Raw genomic sequence first — 21,230 nt, forward strand, 5'->3', positions numbered from 1 at the left:
TCCATACTTTTTTTCATGAACTGCGCTCTCTAGTAACGAATGACTTCCAGGACGTGAACACTTTAAGCGTCGATATCGTTTCGTATTGTAGTCGTACATTAAAGAAGATCGTATTGCGAAAGACTATACATCCAAATCCAGTTTCCTATTCAACGACATTGCCTTCATCTTCATTTTGACGTCACAGTAACGTTCTGCCAAAAGAGGGCGCGATAAATAGCAATGGTGTAATAATTTAATTCATCCCGCGGTCCAGGTAAAATTTCAAGTTTGTAAAATACATTAAAATATACGAACGGAAATAATCAAATCGTCTTCAGCGAGAGCAGCCATTGTCTTCTAAAAACTAATAACACCGTGGGAACAGCGGGCAACAACTTGACCTTTCCGAAACTGAGTGCATCAGTGGTCAGCAATCATATCAAGAGTTAAGGTAGAATGATTCCCGATTTGTAAGTTATAAAATTTATATTAAATTTGGCATGTATACACTGTGCAACAATATATTTAGAAATTGTCAACAAATGTGGGTCATCGGTCTGTTAGTTAATAAGAAAAGTTAATGTATGAAAGTTCATTGGCGATTCTTTTACAGGTCAAAGGCTATCGTATGGCATTTCTGCAACAATGAATGGTAGGAATTTATTGAAAAAGAAATCCTGGCAACTTCAAGTTATTTTAGTACGTACTTTACTTGGAGGATAAGATGTTTCGATATTGTTATCAACGTGCGAAAATATACTTCTTGTAAAACGATTATCACATACGGCATGCATGCACCCAATTATTTAATGTCAGCGAGGAAGGTTTTAAAGATTTTTTTTCAACGTTTTACATAATATTATTCCTGTTTATATGTATTAAATCTTCTGTTTAATTAGACTTGTTTTGATTCAATGCGACTTCAAAGTGGCGTCAAGATATTTTTGATCGAACTGCATTGAACTTCCACAGGTTGATATAAAAAGTAAACACCGCCCAAAGTCCAAACTATGTTGCAACGTTTATAAATATGAATTCTGAGAATACATATTTTCGTGGATAATTATGCCATATATTGTTAATCACGTGACTGTCAATATGTTAAATCTCTCATTATATTCAGTTGCGTATTTTAGCAAATTATAAACAATGAATTGTTAGCATCACTTTCAACGTGGTTTGCAATTTTGGGAGTGACAGAGTCGTCACACCCTGCCAGGGTCTGGGTAACATGGAATATGTACAACACATATAAAATACATTTTCTTTTTAGAAATGTGAACGACGACTGTGGTGATTCAACGTAAAATATGTTTCAAAGGAAAGGGAGACATTTTCCGATTACATATTTGTTAAAAAGAAAACAACAACTAGAAAGTATTTCTAATAACAGTGTTAAATTGATTTCTATATGTGAAATGTGGACATCGTAACCTTTATTATGGACATTAACATAACACAAATCAACTATATTGTAATTAATCGATATGAAAAACAACTAGATGAATAGTAATGTTTTACTCATGTTCTATTCACAATGTAACTGGAAATATAGTTATTACACTGTTCATTTTATAATTTTTGTTGAACAGCCCTTGACCACGTGACATATTTGAACATTGAACTACAAAAAAAAAAATACTTTTAAAAAAACTAAGAAAAAGCTATTCAAGCTTTAAAAAAACATCAATTTATTCGAACCATGGATGGAAAGAGTTCCTTTTTTAAACCCCTTTCACCACTTATTATGACAGTAAACCCATCCCTACCCTCCAGCGCTCTCCAATTTAATTGTATATGCCCCTCATAATGAATGTAATTGCAATTGAATTGTGCGGGAGGGGGGCTTGGGTAAAGATTAGGGGTTGAACAAAATAAACTCTTTCCTAATGGAAATTCTGCGGTGTTGGCAGTGGAAGATTTTAAAAAGATGCATAGTTTTTGTTTTGCCATCGACGATCCAGAGTTTCTAATGACCAACCCTTTAGTCCTGGTTGTATAACGGAGTGTAGAATTACCCTTTGTGCTACATCCGGGAATCTGCTCCAAAGGTTGACGAGGAACAATCAACCGATAAAAAGAAAACCAACTCGTCTATGCGTCGACTATGCAGAAATACGCAGCAACAATGGAGCACACCTATACATAACCTCTGTTGACCTCGGTTCACTTTCACTCAGTGTGCGCATGGCAGCTGTATGTGCTACGCACCAGTGTTGTTATGTAAATTATTTCCCAGAATGCCCGGCGAAAACCGATTAATCATTTCACTACGAAACAGCGAGAGTATCACGGTTTGTGCGAATCCCTGTGGTTATAACGAAGGGGTTGCGTTACGGTATCCGCGATGTCATCGAAAGACTGGCACCCGTATACTAAATACCTCATAGTTTTAGCTGTTCTTGGCACCGCGGCGTTTCTGTTTCTGGGAGTCGGTTCGGGGACTGATTACTGGACCACTGTTACTCACACCAACACAACTGGGAGGACCTACCTTGAAAGTCACAACGGCTTATGGAGGAACTGTTACCACCCGGACACTGTACCGGCAGACTCAGGTAAATTACATATCACCAAATACATCGTATTTGCTCAGAATCTAGGCTGTCGAATCTCGCCTTTCACGGGTTCATTCAAACAGTTGGTTGTTACATTTCGCTGCAGTATCGTCATAGTTGATGCCGGTCGAGTGTACTTGCCATACCGAAGGTAACCATGCGGATTGAGGATTCTCAGCTGCCGCAGCTCATTTTCTACACTGATGTGGCAGTCTATGGATGTTTGGTTTTCGTGCCATTGAACTGGACATTACAAGTGATTACAAATACGCGCACGGATATCCGTTGAATTACGTCCCCTGAAACAAGCTTGTATCATATAAGAAAGTATGTGGATAGGACGTGGGATTTGATATTTGACGTACCCCACACCGATCATCATTATTCATCCTCAAATCCTGCTCCTCCGCCGTCGCCACCACCAACGCTACTATCACCGTACACAACGTGACTTCACGTACATGTTCTGGTATGCGATCTATTCTACAGAACGCATGCGTGGCACTGCGTATGCACTAATTGTGGTTAAAGAAAGGACGACTGCTTAAATTTCACATTGCAACAGACTGAGTTTCAGTTGCAGTGTGACGTAGGTGAACGTACTGGGGATCAAACCCAACGCAACGACATATGTATGTGCTTACAGGCGTTATAAGACAAGTTATGTCACGTTTGTGTAACGAATTGCTATGTTGAGACACCGTGACCCAGAATTGCATTTTCAGTGAAGTTAGACCATTAAATAATATTACCACAATGCTACGGGATGTAGATGGGTTTTCTATACCATGGATGTAGATAGGTTTTCTATACCATGGATGATGTAGATAGGTTTTTTCATACCATGGACGTAGATAAGTTTTCTATACCATGGATGTAGATAGGTTTTCTATACCATGGACGTAGATAGGTTTTCTATACCATGGATGTAGATAGGTTTTCTATACCATGGACGTAGATAGGTTTTCTATACCATGGATGTAGATAGGTTTTCTATACCATGGACGTAGATAGGTTTTCTATACCATGGACGTAGATAGGTTTTCTATACCATGGATGTAGATAGGTTTTCTATACCATGGACGTAGATAGGTTTTCTATACCATGGATGTTGATAGGTTTTCTATACCATGGATGTTGATAGGTTTTCTATACCATGGATGTAGATAGGTTTTCTATACCATGGATGTAGATAGGTTTTCTATACCATGGACGTAGATAGGTTTTCTATACCATGGATGTAGATAGGTTTTCTATACCATGGATGTAGATAGGTTTTCTATACCATGGATGTAGATAGGTTTTCTATACCATGGACGTAGATAGGTTTTCTATACCATGGATGTTGATAGACTTTCTATACCATGGACGTAGATAGGTTTTCTATACCATTGACGTAGATAGGTTTTCTATACCATGGATGTAGATAGGTTTTCTATACCATGGACGTAGATAGGTTTTCTATACCATGGACGTAGATAGGTTTTCTATACCATGGACGTAGATAGGTTTTCTATACCATGGACGTAGATAGGTTTTCTATACCATGGACGTAAATAGGTTTTCTATACCATGGACGTAGATAGGTTTTCTATACCATGGACGTAGATAGGTTTTCTATACCATGGACGTAGATAGGTTTTCTATACCATGGATGTAGATAGGTTTTCTATACCATGGATGTAGATAGGTTTTCTATACCATGGATGTAGATAGGTTTTCTATACCATGGATGTAGATAGGTTTTCTATACCATGGACGTAGATAGGTTTTCTATACCATGGATGTTGATAGACTTTCTATACCATGGATGTAGATAGGTTTTCTATACCATGGATGTAGATAGGTTTTCTATACCATGGACGTAGATAGGTTTTCTATACCATGGACGTAGATAGGTTTTCTATACCATGGACGTAGATAGGTTTTCTATACCATGGACGTAGATAGGTTTTCTATACCATGGACGTAGATAGGTTTTCTATACCATGGACGTAGATAGGTTTTCTATACCATGGACGTAGATAGGTTTTCTATACCATGGACGTAGATAGGTTTTCTATACCATGGACGTTGATAGGTTTTCTATACCATGGATGTAGATAGGTTTTCTATACCATGGATGTAGATAGGTTTTCTATACCATGGACGTAGATAGGTTTTCTATACCATGGATGTTGATAGACTTTCTATACCATGGACGTAGATAGGTTTTCTATACCATGGACGTGGATAGGTTTTCTATACCATGGATGTTGATAGGTTTTCTATACCATGGACGTAAACATAAACATGCATTCAACACCACAGGTCAGTGGTACGATTATTTCCAAACAATTCTTTCTTTACAATTTCCTCAAATCTTTCGTTCCATGTAAATACAAAATACCCTTGACCCAGACAAATGACCCTTTAAGTCTCTCCAAGGTTTCTAAATCATTTCAAGCGACCTTAGCCCGTGTTATGGAACTCCGGACTTGCTCTGCTATTTATTTAAGAGTTCCTATTAATTAAAGCACCACAGTCATCATACAGCGCGCGTTCGAGTGAGTCAGTCAGTCTATTTTACACGTGTTGTAGTGTGGGACCGATAGAACACGACGCAGTGGGGCGACTGTGTCGTCGCTTACTATTCCCCGATTCTGAAAACATCATTTATCACAAACATTTAGAAGATTTAGCTTCAATATAATCGTTATACAAACACCTGTGATTACTGGTCACTGGTAGCATAGTGGTTGTCGCATCAGACTCGTGGCCGGTAGACCCAAGTTCAAATCCTACCTTAGGCTGAACATCAAAAGGGTCGACCTCTACCCTGGGTGAGTGTGTCACAGACTCAATGGGAAGGCCTATTCCACTGGCCGAGATTTATTCACTCACGAATGCGACTTTGGGGGAACCTTGGTTAAGGTCCGCAGGTGCTTGTGTGAGATTACACCAGTAATTAATACATTATAATGGAAACTGTACTGCAATACTATTTACAGAAGACATGACAGAATAATATTTGTTTTTCTTTGTTTTTATTCATCTTATACAGGAATGGAATGTAAAACGTTCAACTTCACAAACATTCCAGAAAAGGGATCCCCGGGCTACGATTACAAACTGACAATGTATGGTAAGTAGTGATGTTATCTGGCTGCAAAGGTCGGTGTGGCATACCTGGAATGTTTCTTAACTTGTATATATAATACATTTAGGTAAATTATTTGTTCTTATGCGAAACCCATACAAACATATTTATAAATCTTCTCATATACATTTATTATCGTATAGTGAATGAAAGTAATCTAAAATAGGAAACGGAAAATATAAAAATGTTGTTGACCATCTACCATACAGCATATAAAACAGGGCCGCGATTCCGTAAGAAAACTACCCCCCCCCAAAAAAAATAAAAAAAATACACGCCTATTTTGTATTCAAGTGACGAGGCCGTTCAGTTCACACTAGTACTATTTATTCCAAAAGTTGACAGTATAATGAATGTATTGTACGTCAAGGTGACTCAAGGACAAAATGAATGAATACCAAAAACTATCCCAATAATTTCGAACAGTGAACGGTACTGTCAATGAGCTAAGCCGAACCTATTCATGTTAACGTAGTAGTTCTATGTGATCTCACTGTTCATGGACGAAAGCATAGCTATGTAGTGACTTTGTATGCACTAGAACGACATTCATATGGTTTAGCGAGTGTTTCAATACAATAATGGTGTTAGAAAGTCGGGTGTTCTGTTTTCGGTACTCGATATTGGGACAACTTTCTTGTGAAAAATATCATTCGTCCAAAAAAATGCGGCAATTAGTGCTTCATTCACACTTGACAGCGTTCAAGGAATTTGAAAAACAACAACTGAGAACTGTAAAATAAGGATTGGACATAAATATAATACCCACATGGCGCGCCATGCATACATAAATACGACGACTTCGCAATTTCAATTCGAAGAGTCACTGATGTTATAATCATAGCTAATACAAAGTTGCAATCTTCGCTTAGCACGCGTTTGTATTCAGCGTATCAATTAATTTTACACGCGTTCTATAAGTCGCATGTGACCCATATCAAACATGACACGGCGCTTTAAATCATTATTAATTTAGAAAATACCGAATTCAACAAATTTATCTACAAGTGAATTGAATCTACATTTTACTTTCAAACTATTCACCGTGACGAGAATCACATCTTATTGCGCCATAATCGATGCACCGCGTCGTGTTGGACTAATGGGTCCCCTGCGACGTATACGACGCGTGTGGAATATATTGTTTGTTTACACGAATTGCGAACGCGTGTTGCACGTGACGGCGACTGAAAGTGGGTCACATTTGACATAAACAATCCAACGAGAGGATTTCTTAAAGCTGTTGCAGTTCATTAATTTTATGTCATGTGAATGCCACGATGGTGGAATCTCACACATAGAAACATCGACATCCATTGTATGGATAGAAAGACTGTCACTGGTAATGAGAATATCATTGCGTGTTAGTCTCAACAAAAGCCATTACACTGTTCAAAATAGTAATAAAATGTCCAGGTATTTGCTTGACTTGTACCAATGTATGTATTTCATTTACCGCATGCGATATAATACGTAATGTACTCGTTACATTCTGATTTACACTTCAGCCATTGGCATAATTCCGTCACATTATACCCCTGTAATATCAAACAACGGCCTTGCGTTTATTATAAAGAGCCCACATCAACATTATTAATCATAAGTGATATTACAAGTCTATGTTGAAGTATATGCTTAGTGGTAATATACTTGACCACACAACTACGTAACTATAGAAAGCCGTTACTTTTTCGAACGCCTGACTTGAATCGCATTCATTCACCCGTTGATGCGATATTAAATGTCTTTCAACTCAATCAATCAATTAATAATTATTATCCATGCGTTGTTATTAATTACAAATACACACTAATGGACATGAAATGAATTAAGCCACAAGGCTACAAATTAAAGGAAATACGTGGACAATTAAGTTTTGCCGAATGCAAAGTATATTCACAGACGTGACATAACGGGTTTTTAGGCAGGTTAGTTTCAACGTCCGTAATATTTAATTGATAAATATCAATATTATTTTTCGGCCAAATTTGCGGTTTTGTGAAATTAGTGAAAACATAAGCCTTTCAATATTTAGGAGAATACCTATAGCATTCCGACTGTATTATATACAGGACACCTCCCATTGATTATTGGGATTACCGTGAAAAATAATAAATTAAGTTGGTTTGTCAACAAATCCTAAAATATTTGGGTACTGAAGCCAGCCTATACTGGCCGTGGTGTCTAGTCATTAAATCAAATCAACCATAATTGTCATTTCTGTCTGAATCAACACTACATTTCTGTAAGACCCTTACTGTTTTTATAGGAGACGGTGAGAGGTTTTCTACAGATCATACAAAATGGGAATGCAACTTAAAAAAAAAAAACATTTCTTTAATATTATAATAAAAAATAATTTCAAGAAAGCTGTATACAATATTTTGTTCTGATTTCAGCACTTCGACTATCGGCGATTGTATCCGTCATATTTGGACTTATTTTAGTGTTCCTAGGCGATATTCTAGCACTATGTACAACAAGAATACACAAGAGACCGTGGTTTATTGCAGCGGGAACGTTTTTTCTTTTTGGAGGTACGTTATTACTTGTATATACTATTTCCCCACTTCAATATTACTATTCACATGATAATGATCGTGAATGCAGACCACGACTACTATGTGAATCAGAATTATGGAGGATATATACGAATGTAAAACAGTAGGTTCTAAAATACCCTGACAACTTTTACATGAGACTAAACGATTATTACGATAAATACTATACGCAAACTACAAATTTGGTTAATATTGGATGCCGTATGGAATTGGGTTGATTACCACTTCTATCTATTGAACAACACAGAGCCATATCTTATGGTTTCATAAACTTAATGACATAAAGGTTTTGTACGATATTTGACATTAATGCAATTCAGAAAAGTGAGCTATAACCTAATTTCTAAGAATATTACATTAAAACAATGGAATTGAATGAAATTCAAAGCTTCGGACGTATAAGCAACTTCATAATGATGGAATTAAAATACCATCATACTAGCACAATTGCTCCTAACTAATTGAAATTGCAACAGCAAGACAAATACGCCACAAACACCACTCCATGAAGTGTTATGCAAAACATGTGGGATGTTAGAAGATGAAAACTTTTTTATTGCTTAATTAATGACAAATTTAACAATGCAAACTCAAATTTCCGTGAATTAGGTAATACACAACAAATACATCAGATTCAGTGAAAGAAGTGATATGATACAGTGCAAATGAAAAACTAAAAATATAAGTGACAGATCCTTAAAACCGTGTTTATCGTTTTTATGAAACTTATTACATCTATAATAATAATAATAATAATGATATTAATAATAATAATAATCTCATACTGACATACGGCAATCTATCTTGGTTCGAATTCCTTGAGTTCCTTTGTTTATTGTTTCACTTTTTAAGCATACTCACTTACGGTATGTGATCCCATACCTGGTTGAATTTTTCGTACATGAGTCACAAACTCCTCATCCATACCGCGCATTATACTATGTTAGTCGTGCCTGGCATGTCTGTGACCTTTGTTATCTGCAATGATCTCGTCACTTTGAACAACCCCCTACTTATGAACCTTAAAACGAAATCATTGACACGAATACCTAGTTTGAATGTAGCGTCTGCTCTAATTGGTGTTAGTCAATTGATTTCTTCGTGCTACACTAATCGGACTTAATCGTAAAGTAGAAACAAGAAAAAAACACTTGGAACGCTGTGGGAATGTGAAGAAAGCCAGAAATTCTGGCAACAATTAAAAATATTTTGGATAAATATATGTGCCGAAAATATCAATATTTGTAAAAAAGAGGTAATCTTTAATTCTGGTGGCAAAAGTAACTTTCAAGCCCTGTGGAAGCACTTAATTCTACTTGGGAAATACGAATTATATATTGCGAGGTTCAATAATTTTAAACCGAACTTAAACTTATTCATTGAAAGAGTAAAACAGACCTTTAACCTAGAAAAATCGACCGCAAAACAATATAACAAACACGAAATATTTGTTAACAAATGGGAAAATATAATGAAATGCCTAGAAAAATTATAATACTGTAAATATATACATATACAGTGGCCCCTCGCTAAGTCGCGCCTCGGTAAGTCGCGATTCGGCTAAGTCGCGGGTACTTGGATGGCTCCCAAAATTTCTCTTGTGTTTTGACAGCAGTTTTGAAGTACAAAGACTAATGTTTCGTGGCATAGTGTTTTTAACTAACCGTTAAAGAGACAACTTAACACCTACTGTCCGTCAATTGCTGAGACGAAATGGGTGACGGCGGCCTTACTCAAGGTGTCAACAGGGGTGTCGAGTAGTGACCGTACATACTTCTTGCCCGGTCCCATTTGGTATACCTCTAAAAAAACTCGCTACAATGAGTTGAATTCATAGAATTCTGATCTCTATTTCTCAATTGAGCAGCATGTCAAAGCAAAAACTATCCAGCCTGTTCGTACGCCATAAACTCACGGCGATCGACCGCGTCAAGTAGAGGTGAAACCAAGTTATGGGTTGCACGTGATCTAGCCGTGGTTGAGCCCACTATTCGTGGGTGGGTAAAAAATGAAAAGTAAATTTGTTTTCAAAGTTGACCAAGAGGCGGGACTGAACAGAAAAACATGCGAAAGTGTCCGACAATGATGACACCGATAAAGCTGTTTACGTTTCTTCAAGAACGGTCTGACAGAACTCCACTATCTGGTCCCATCACCCAATGCAAAGCACACAACTCAGATATGACGACTTTGAATTTGAGGCCACTTCAGGGTGGTTCTTGCGATGGCAAAGAGGACACGCTATCGACACACGCAGTCTCAATCCAAGCTCGATCTGTGAACATGGACGCTGTCAGAACTTTTCCCGAAAAACTGAGAGAAATTATCTATGAAGGTGGTTATTTTGACGAACAAGTTTATAATTGCGATGAAACTAGTTTATTTTGGAAGCTGTTACCGTCGAAGTCGCAAGCAACAGCAAGCGACCCACATAATATCGGACACAAACAAAATAATCAACGCAATGTTTACAGCAAACATAATCATGATTTTATTGGAATACTGCCTGACACATATGATGATACATCAATTAGCTAAACCGAGGGTTTATATGCGCTTTTTATATGTTTTTCAATGCACGATCTCCCTCTTTCACGAGGTCCCTCGGTAAGTCGCGGCCCTCGATAAGTCGCGGTTTTTGCTTGGATCCCGATACCCGCGACTTAGCGAGGGGCCACTGTATAACATGAGCGACTTTGACCTTGTTTTTGTGTTTTGTATTTATATTACGATCAACCGTTTTTGTTCATTTTTTTTGTATTTGTATTAATAAAAAAAAAGTAGAAAAAAAAACACACACGACAGAATGGGCAGTGTAGTAGACGCGATTTTAAAGCTCTGTTTTAGACCATAGGGTCGGGACTGGAAATGCATTAGCCAAATTTATGCTAGAATAAACCAATGAGGAGTGTTTTTGAGTGCGAAGTATATCACCATTTCTGAAATCGACGTAGTTCAGACCAAACCATTCCGTGTAACCGGTACTCAACTCGTAGTTGTCCATCAATGACCAGGTGGTGTAACTTTTAACCGTGACTTCATCAAAATATATAGCTGAAATATATGTAAAAGGTCAAAATGTAGATGTGTTTATCTATTTTCTATATTGTGCTGGACCCCCGTCTACTCACCTTAAAGGGGAACTAAATAGAGCTTATTTTGGTGTTTGTATTTATCAAGTTATGTATATTGATTATAAATTTGAAAAAAAAAATAAAAAAAAATGATTATCTTCAGACTTATGATGATTTAAATATGAGAAACCATAAACCTGCGAAGGACTTCCGTTTGCGCCATCTTGCCATAAAAAAACGCCCTCATGAGGTATAAACAGGTAAGGTAACAAAGCATGATGACGAAATAGTATCTGATTAAATATAACCAACTTAGGGAGCCATAGTTGGCTGGATGATTGAATTGACTTCTAGTCTAGGTTGTTTCGACTTTTACGTTAATGTTATTTACAAGCATATCAACATACAAACATTATGGATGTGCGATTGATCGAGACAGGCATTTTGTTTTGTTTTTTGTCTAACTGTCTAATAAATGCTGTTTCCAGTACTGCACTGTGCGGCGTGCAAATTATTCAAAGTATGGATGCTGGAGTATGCAATCTTGAGTTCGTAGGGTGGTGGTGGAAACATTTTCGTCCATGTATTCACGGGGCTGCACTGTCAAATCATGGGACAAGTGTCACAGGAACACCAAGCAGATTGTTCAGACTTCCGTGTAATTTGAAATATAACTTTCATCCGAACAAGGGGCATCGTCGACGATATACTCTCATCACTCACACTGGACTGATCTGAATCGTCACAGTATACCGTACTTCCCTGATCATAAGCCCGGAGGCATGAACACGTAAAGGAAAAGTAAGGGATGAGCTTGTACTCGAGGACCAACTCAGAAAAAATGATTTTGTTTTGGGGTTAAACACTGTAACCATCTTGCAAACAACGAAAAATTATCCAAAAAAAATATTCGTTCACCACGCCGGGCTCGGGAAAATAATACTTATTTTTGAAAAAAAAATGCGTCATTGATTTGAACGATACTTACAATGAAGAAACAAACATGTTCATAAAAAACACACACATTTTATTACAATACGATTTACATACCGTCTGAATTTACGGTGAAATAATGGGTAGGGTCTGTGAGGAAACAGTGGACGAAGGCATTTATCATTATCTTCGTTTTGGTATGTTTTCGATCGTACGCAAACTCTCGACGCAAAACAATTTTCCACCATGAGGTTTTTCAGCACGATTTGACCTGGAACAACTTCCTTTGACATAACAGGTCATGTCTTTCATTAACCAATCAAAATGATGTGTCGTAATGATGAAATTTTCCGATTATTGACGATGATTTTTTAGCGCAATGCGGAAGTGAATTACCGCAATGTTAAATGCGATCTGTAGCACTGATTGCAACGAAAAAACGATGATTTTTTTCCCTAAAAACTGGCGATTCGCAATTTCCGAAATATAAACGACGGTTAATAGTAACCGTGGGTAAACTGAGTGTGGAGGAAGAATTTAAACACCTTTCTCGGTCGCCAACATGTCTCATCGTTCAAACCCTAGGCCTTTCATGATAGTCTCAAAGTAAACCATGCCCAATAACCAGGTACACGCCTTGACGATCACATTTTTGGCTTTTCGAAGGCTACTACTCAAAGAAATATGGATTACTCCAGAATTGCAACATCGATGTTCATCCTGAGTAAATGACAGAATAGAAACGATGCGAATCACAATGTGTACGTTCGCCATGCACTCTGAATTTGAAATTAATGCGAGTTTTCTCATAAAACTAAAAGCATGAACCAAACTAACATGCCAATCACGATTATTATGAAATGAAACACACCTTTTACACGCATATTTTAAAGAATATCGTCGACGCCCAGTAAAAACACTCTGGGCTTATAATCGTGAATGCCCTCAACTCGATAAATAACAAGTAAAAACATAGGGATGGGCTTCATACTCAGGAGGGGCTTACGATCGGGAAAGTACGGTACTTTGACGCAATTGGGCTTTCACTCTCAGAATACTGTGGTTCAAACGCATAAGGCTCTAACCCAAGTTTTAAAAAGCACATTGTGCATATAAAAGTTGAGTTTATACTAATAGTACACAATGCTTGGCAGCATGAACGGCTATGTACAATGGCGTATACGAATGCGATCAGATACTAAAACGTCATAGCTTTGAAAAGTACCCGGATGTTAAATATGTTCGTTCGTTAATTATTCCCCTCCATGAATGGCCTCCATGGCAAGCACTTCAAATGTCTATCCAAGCTACAGTTATAATTAAAACAAAATTAAACCACTGCAATATTATTTCGAATACAGTTTAGAATATACACAACTATAAATTAAGGCCGCATTTAGGTTCGCTTTAAAGAGAGTGTCGGACGAAACGTCCCTGCATAACAAAAGGTTTCCCGACAAAAGATACCCGAATTTCTATTCAATTGACGTCTTTTACAGCACCTGCGATGTATCGGGAGAGACACTTCTATCAAAATGCATCATTTTAGTCGCATCTGTTGCAATACATCGTTTTAATTCGAGCGTCGCATTATATAAATTAGTATATAAACAGTGACAGATGACAGTCGTATATTTTTAAAATATAACGCTTTTATTCAAGCCTAACATTCATGAAAATTGTAGACAATTTGCCACCCAAGAAGTTTTGACCACACACGTTTTATTTTGTATCGATTGTGTTCTTGCCATATACATATATAACTCTACGTTGAGATGTGTTTATAATTTTTACTAATAGCTCGTATATTACAATTACGGCGTATTTTGATTTGTTTATTTACTTATACCTCGTGCTAATTTATTTAAAAAATGAGAACATTCCTTCAATCGTGATTTTGCGAATCCTTACACGCAACTGAAGATTTGTGAACCTCCTCCAGAATACTTGTGTTACTTATCCTCGGGGGCGGAGCTACGTCACGGACGTTCTACGTTGCTAGACGCGCACCACTGTACCACGTATTTCTATGGGCTTTGTGCGCGCTGCTGTGGAACGCCGGTGGAGCCGGTGAAAACTCGAGAAAACAACGCAAACTCAACTTTGAAGTAAACCCGAACAACCAAATTCATATATGTTACACACGTAGGGCTAATCTTGTTACACTGTTCAGGGGACTCTCAACAACCATCGCAAAGTACCGTTTTCTGCGAGTTTTTGGGCCTTTGTTTTCACCGCGAGGGTTGCCAGGCGGTAGAAAATGCCCGGATGTCCGCCCCGAGGATAGACAGAAAACCCAACTACTCAAAAATATTATATGAACTTTTTATTGTTTTACAGGATTTTTTGTTTTGGCTGGTTTGTGTCTTTACATAACTATGGCAACGCATCATATCAAATGGTGGCCTTCTGAGCTTGGTTCACCGCCTAACTGGACGTACAATTTCAGTTGGTCGTTCGCTTTGATGTGGGTTGGGCTCACCTTTTCGATGCTGACGGGAGGCACGTTTGTGTGGTTGACGAGGCTTTACGTGGAAGACATGCTCTGAATCAAAGACTACTGTGTTTTCATATTTTTATTTCTGTATAGTTTTTATCCACGCTCGATCGCTTCTAGCAACTCGATCGACGGTGCTCTTAATATCTCATTACCCATTCAGATTTATGCAAACATCACACACTATGGTATGTCATAGACATCTATGTGAAATTCCACTCACTATATGCCTAGATAGGGCTAATCTGCACTGGCTCGGAAGGTTGTAAATGATTAGCTAGTTTGAATTTGCATAACAATACTGACAATGAACGTGCATTCAACGCCACAAGTTTTTTTGTTTTTTTAGCCAATCAGAATTCATCTTCCGAGCCAGTGCAGATCAGCCGCCTAGATACAATGCTAGTAAGATCTCATTACCTATTCAGATTTATGCAAACATCACACACTATGGGATGTCATAGACATCTATGTGACATTCCACTCACTATATGCCTAGGTACTATGCTAGTAATATCTCATTACCCATTCAGATTTATGCAAACATCACGCACTATGGGGATGCCATAGACATCTATGTGACATTCCATTCACTATATGCCTAGGTACTATGCTAGTAATATCTCATTACCTATTCAGATTTATGCAAACATCACACACTATGGGATGTCATAAACATCTATGTGACATTCCACTCACTATATGCCTAGGTACTGTGCTAGTAATATCTCATTACCTATTCAGATTTATGCAAACATCACACACTATGGGATGTCATAAACACCTATGTGACATTCCACTCACTATATGCCTAGGCACTGTGCTAGTGATATCTCATTACCTTTTTAGATTTATGCAAACATCACACACTATGGGGATGTCACAGGCGTCTATGACTCCGTTCACTATATGCATAAATACAATGTAATATCTCATTGCTCAATCACATTTATGCAAACGTTACACATTATTGGTTGTCATAATAGTCTCAGAAATCACAATACTCTATATACATTTGCCAGTTTAAATACTGCATGCTGGGAATTCATCCACAATCACGCGATCTTTACTGTTTACGTCGACGGCATTTGCTTTCAACCTATCAAACCAACTGGCAGCAGCTGACTTCAATGAGACATTGCTATCAATGTAGTGAGTGGGATGGCGTATCATAGCGAGTGGAATGTCTCGTACACTCTAGATTATCACTTGATTAGTTTCATTGAAAACACGCCATGCAATGGTGGCATATTGAGTAGCAATCTTTCTAAAGACTAATACTGTGTTATATATTTGAGATTACTAACCGTTACAGGTACACATTAAGAGTGGAGACTCCATTATTAACGAAGTAAGTATTCTCAAACCAGTCGTCAGTTTTCAAACGATCAAACCTCTGCTTTTGTAGATTACTAAATCTGAAATTATTAGAATGTTAAATTTTATCCAGATGACAATGATACAGTAAGAGGATGTAATAATATTCTCAGTGTCAACTCGTCTCAAACGCCAAGCTAAAAACATAATTTGTTTTTTTAATGTACCTCCACTGGAATGTCTCGTTATAGGGGAACTTCAATTGAATCGATCGCCCATAATATATACTACTATAGCAACCATTTCACTGCGCTCGTTATGTTTTGTAACTGTCTCGGGTCAGGTCACTTATGGACCCGATGAACCGAATTACAGAAAAACGTTGTCGGTAACGCATTTCCACCACGATCTTAAAAAAAGGCAGTCTTTGCGTCTGTGACAAAACTAAGTGTGATGATATGCTGTATCAATACACTGATAATTTATGATTAATTATCGATCGAAGTCGTGAACCCTAAACCGAAGTAGTGTATATTGATTGTTTTTCAAACTGCATATTCTACCTCCCACCTATGCATTTTCACTGTGTTTGGTTTGGTGTAGACGTTTGTCATCCAGAATATATTAGTAAAATCTCTCAGAAATCATAATCTTAATTGGTGGATTAGAACGAAATCTACGATCCTAACGTCATTTGCGCCATCTGTTTAGAAACGATTCGTCACCAAAAGGCGTGACTTACAGAAAAAGTGTGTTGGTATTCAAGATCGATTTGGAATACTAGGCCGCGCGTCCTCACAATTCCGAATAATGACGTTCGTAGCCCACTGAATAGGTGATTTTCCGTCCAACTGCGAGATCTCGCGAATTGCGTGAAAGACGCGCACCGAACCGTCTACCGCAAAAATCGAACGATTTGATTTTGAACTTGAACTTCTTTATTTTGTAGCTGACATCGAAAGGCCGATTATTAACACGAGAATATTGCGTTTGAATACCCTTACTTCAACGAAGCACATTGTTAAGCATGGAAATATATCCCAAAATACTACGGTGTGTGTCGAATATCACGCGATGTTTGTCGCCACTACGACACTATGACCTTTGTTTGTCCTGATTTACGTTCGATTTCACGCATAACGCGGGATCTCGCAGTGAACGGGAAATGGTTTTTATTTCCGCGATGGAACCTTGACGAAAAATGACAATTGTCGACTAATTGAGATTAATATTTCGATATACAGTAATTAAGTTTTGCGTTTGACACATCGATGCTGTCCCGTCTTCCAGAGTTTCTATCTTTATTATCAACATTGTATATTTATGTCTTTGCGCAAGTCTTTAATTTTAACTACACTTTTATTGAAGAATATAACTACTGTAATAGCCATCATTTTGTTGTTTCGAAAGCTAAGGACAATTTTCAAGACGACTGAAAAATGTTCAGTACAGTGCGCGTCTACGTCATATTAACGTATTTAATGCACTTCCGGTGGCCAGTAATGTGGTGCCAACGTGACACCAATCTCTGTATTTGAATTGTTTTAAGAAAATTGCGGCATCTTGCTTGGGGCAGTCGATAGATGGCACTATATACGTCTGAATTGTCAGGCTCAACGTGAAAGTATTAGCTGGAATGGCCAAAGCACAATCACTAGATTTCAATCACAATTACAAGCATTGTTATAACTAGAAGGCGCTCAATTCTTAGTACATGTACTGTTTAATGACATGTTCATTTGTGAGACAATTTCAAGCAATTGGAATTACCATGGTAACGACTACACTCTTCATACATATTCATATTATATTCATGATAAATTTGTAATTGTAAATACAATATACAAGTACTAACAAGTGTTTTACCGGTAGTATTTTGTTTTTCTAATAGATCCGTCCGCCATTTTGAATTTTGCAGCACGTCAGGTGACTTTGCATAATTCATGACAGCAGACGAAATATAAAGTTGGTAATTTCTGGGTAATCGTTTTACAAAGTTGGCCAATTTTAGTATAATTTTAAAACTTCAATTCAATATTTGTATTTAATTGATAAGCCTCCTAATACTTGTATTTACATTGCGCACCAGAAAAGAAAACTACTTTTTTATGCTTTCAGAATTTTCGTGAGGATGATAAATATATAAGTGTCTTTCCTGGTGGCTATCTAAAGTAAATATTTTGAATTATTTTATTTATTGCATTTTGATAGAATTCGTATTTTTTAACTTGTCAAATTAAATGAAAATAAAGACTACACACAGACAAAAATGTCTTTACGAATAGTTAATACGAGTTGTGCGTTTTTTTTTGGGGGGGGGGGCACTACATGTACTGTTACTTTGTTTTATGTTAATCAACTAATTGCAACTGTACGGCCAAATATCATTTACACGACTCAGCCGGTGTTCTTCTGGTGATGTATACGTAATAGTTGTCTAGTACTAGTAACTATTTTTATTTCTTCACAAACTCAACTTTGGTTGAAGAGCGGTAGTCGTCGCTCCACGCATGCGCGATATATATGGGTCTCGTATAGACAAACTGAAGATGGCGACTTTGACAGATCAACGAGTTCAAACTGAGATGTTGCCCAGCTTTAATTAGGTAGTTTATTAAGTGTTTAGAAGGTATGAAGGAGTCACGAGCGGCAATTAGTGCTAGTTGCGAACCTCATGTGATTTCATTAGAAGAGCGCATTGGATTGTAGGAAAATCAATGTACAACACAAATGTCGCACATGCGCAGCGTGACGACTACCGCCCTTTATATAACTGCATTATTTGGCATAAAAGTCCCCGTGCCTTTGATTAATTGCCAAAGTAAGAGAATATTGCGTGTCTCTCGAATATAGCGAGTCAAACGAGCGTTTTTTATTTGTTCATGAAGTGCATGCGTGTTACATACACTATAAATATACAATATACATTGTATCTAATTATAAGTCGTGTCCTGAAATGAATAATAGTATTCTACGTAGTTACATCAATGGCTATTTGAGTAAGATTGCATCATAAGAGAAATTTGTATTCGGACAATAAGATTATTACTACTAGCCATAATGGATCGGACCAAGGATCAGAATGACGTGTACAAATACGTCATTATGTGTTGTCCTCGGATGTTGTTCCCATTTTGCACGTGTTTATGAAAACTGCGTCTCTCTGGTTCTGACTTTAGATGAACCACTAAAGTGTAGTCCACGCGTGTTGTCACGGTAACGGCAACGAGACTGTTTATCTACGAACACGTGCTATACTACATATAAACAGAGTTTCCGGTCAGTTTTACATTTAGGCACAGTCTCCTTATCATATACTTTATACTTTATTGACATCATTCTGTTTGAAGAGAACATACAGTCAAGTGCTAAACTAATAATTAAAATAAAAAAAAAAAGGAAGAAATTAATATGTAGTTTAAATAAATACATATTTTTATCATAGGAACTGTTCCGTCTTTAGCACGGTATACTAGTCACCGTGGCTTTCGGTATGGAATTAGCAGCGCTGAACACATGTACATTTCTGTATAATGTCGATGGTGGCGCTTCTTCATTGCAGGAAATGTGTACTAGTATATACGAGCGTATGGTAAGTATCCCCATCATTCCGCCAAATAAGTTCTTGGAATTCGATTCACTGTTACCTGAAAAATTGGCATGTTTCATGAATTAAAATTTTTGGATTTGTTTACACAATCAAGATATTTCACGTTCTTCGTAAACGGCAAGCAACATTTTACAATCTGAGGTTTAACCATTTGAAATCGACACTCCGCTTACACATGGATCAGAGCACCTTACTTACATTACTTGCTAACCATTCGGGATAAGCAATCAGAAAAAGCGCAGATGTTGTTTCAAGTATAACACACCTGTCTAAAATTTTTCTTTAAAGCTGTACAATCTTTTACTCGCTTTCAGCGTCCCTCGGCCCGCCTTACTGTTGATGCTGGCACACAACATGGTTTTGGTGCTTCTGAAAGATTGTGTAATTTAAATGTCGCAAAGGAAAAGATGAATAAAATTTTTGTAGTAAATATGACCCAGAAGATGGAATTAAACACGTTTGGTATACATGTAGTCAACATTTTAAACCCATTTCTGCTAGTTTGAAAATATGTATTTCATGATATCTGAAAGTCAACCACATGGGTCAGTCTATTTATTACCTGGAAGGAAGGCGAGTCTCGCACGTGATAATTTTGCTTATTTCTGAACAATGCTTCGAACAATATCTTTTGCGGATCCTTGGATTGAAATAAATTACTATGTATTTGCATCATTGAAAAGGGGTACCCCTTTTGTGAATTATACCAAAAAATTGTACATTAACTCACTAGGGTGTTTTGAGCACTGCTCACCAGTGTGTCCTGTAGACAAATTATACATTAACACACTGGAGTGTGTATGAGCACTGCTCATCAGTGTGTCCTGTAGACCAATTGTACATTAACACACTGGAGTGTGTATGAGCACTGCTCATCAGTGTGTCCTGTAGACAAATTGTACATTAACACACTGGAGTGTGTTTTGAGTACTGCTCATCAGTGTGTCCTGTAGACAAATTGTACATTAACACACTGGAGTGTGTTTTGAGCACTGCTCATCAGTGTGTCCTGTAGACAAATTGTACATTAACTCACTTGAGTGTGTTTGAGCACTGTTCATCAGTGTGTCCTGTAGACAAATTGTACATTAACTCACTGGAGTGTGTTTGAGCACTGCTCATCAGTGTGTCCTCTAGACCAATTGTACATTAACACACTGGAGTGTGTTTGAGCACTGCTCATCAGTGTGTCCTGTAGACCAATTGTACATTAACACACTGGAGTGTGTTTGAGCACTGCTCATCAGTGTGTCCTGTAGACAAATTGTACATTAACTCACTGGAGTGTGTTTGAGCACTGCTCATCAGTGTGTCCTGTAGACCAATTGTACATTAACACACTGGAGTGTGTATGAGCACTGCTCATCAGTGTGTCCTGTAGACCAATTGTACATTAACTCACTGGAGTGTGTATGAGCACTGCTCATCAGTGTGTCCTGTAGACCAATTGTACATTAACACACTGGAGTGTGTATGAGCACTGCTCATCAGTGTGTCCTGTAGACCAATTGTACATTTAACTCACTGGAGTGTGTTTTGAGCACTGCTCATCAGTGTGT

The 21,230-nt window shown here is 37.6% G+C and overlaps 1 protein-coding gene and 1 long non-coding RNA gene across 2 annotated transcripts; one reads left to right on the forward strand and one right to left on the reverse strand.

The window, feature by feature from the left end:
* Positions 1–2,253: 2,253 nt before the first annotated feature.
* On the forward strand, positions 2,254–18,350 carry LOC100370849 (transmembrane protein 235-like). The gene is made up of 4 exons (XM_002734572.4): positions 2,254–2,540; positions 5,584–5,664; positions 8,079–8,216; positions 14,588–18,350. The coding sequence occupies exons 1-4, from the start codon at positions 2,330–2,332 to the stop codon at positions 14,794–14,796; spliced, it is 639 nt and encodes a 212-aa protein (XP_002734618.1). The 5' UTR covers positions 2,254–2,329; the 3' UTR covers positions 14,797–18,350.
* A 904-nt stretch (positions 18,351–19,254) lies between these two features.
* LOC144351873 (uncharacterized) lies at positions 19,255–20,599 on the reverse strand. Its single transcript, XR_013420466.2, has 2 exons — positions 19,937–20,599; positions 19,255–19,708 (listed from the first exon to the last, which is right to left on the reverse strand). It is a non-coding gene; the product is annotated as an uncharacterized LOC144351873 (long non-coding RNA).
* Positions 20,600–21,230: the final 631 nt, after the last annotated feature.

The sequence above is a fragment of the Saccoglossus kowalevskii genome, chromosome 8 (assembly GCF_978046115.1).
Source record: "Saccoglossus kowalevskii chromosome 8, keSacKowa6.1, whole genome shotgun sequence".
Lineage (NCBI taxonomy): Eukaryota > Metazoa > Hemichordata > Enteropneusta > Harrimaniidae > Saccoglossus > Saccoglossus kowalevskii.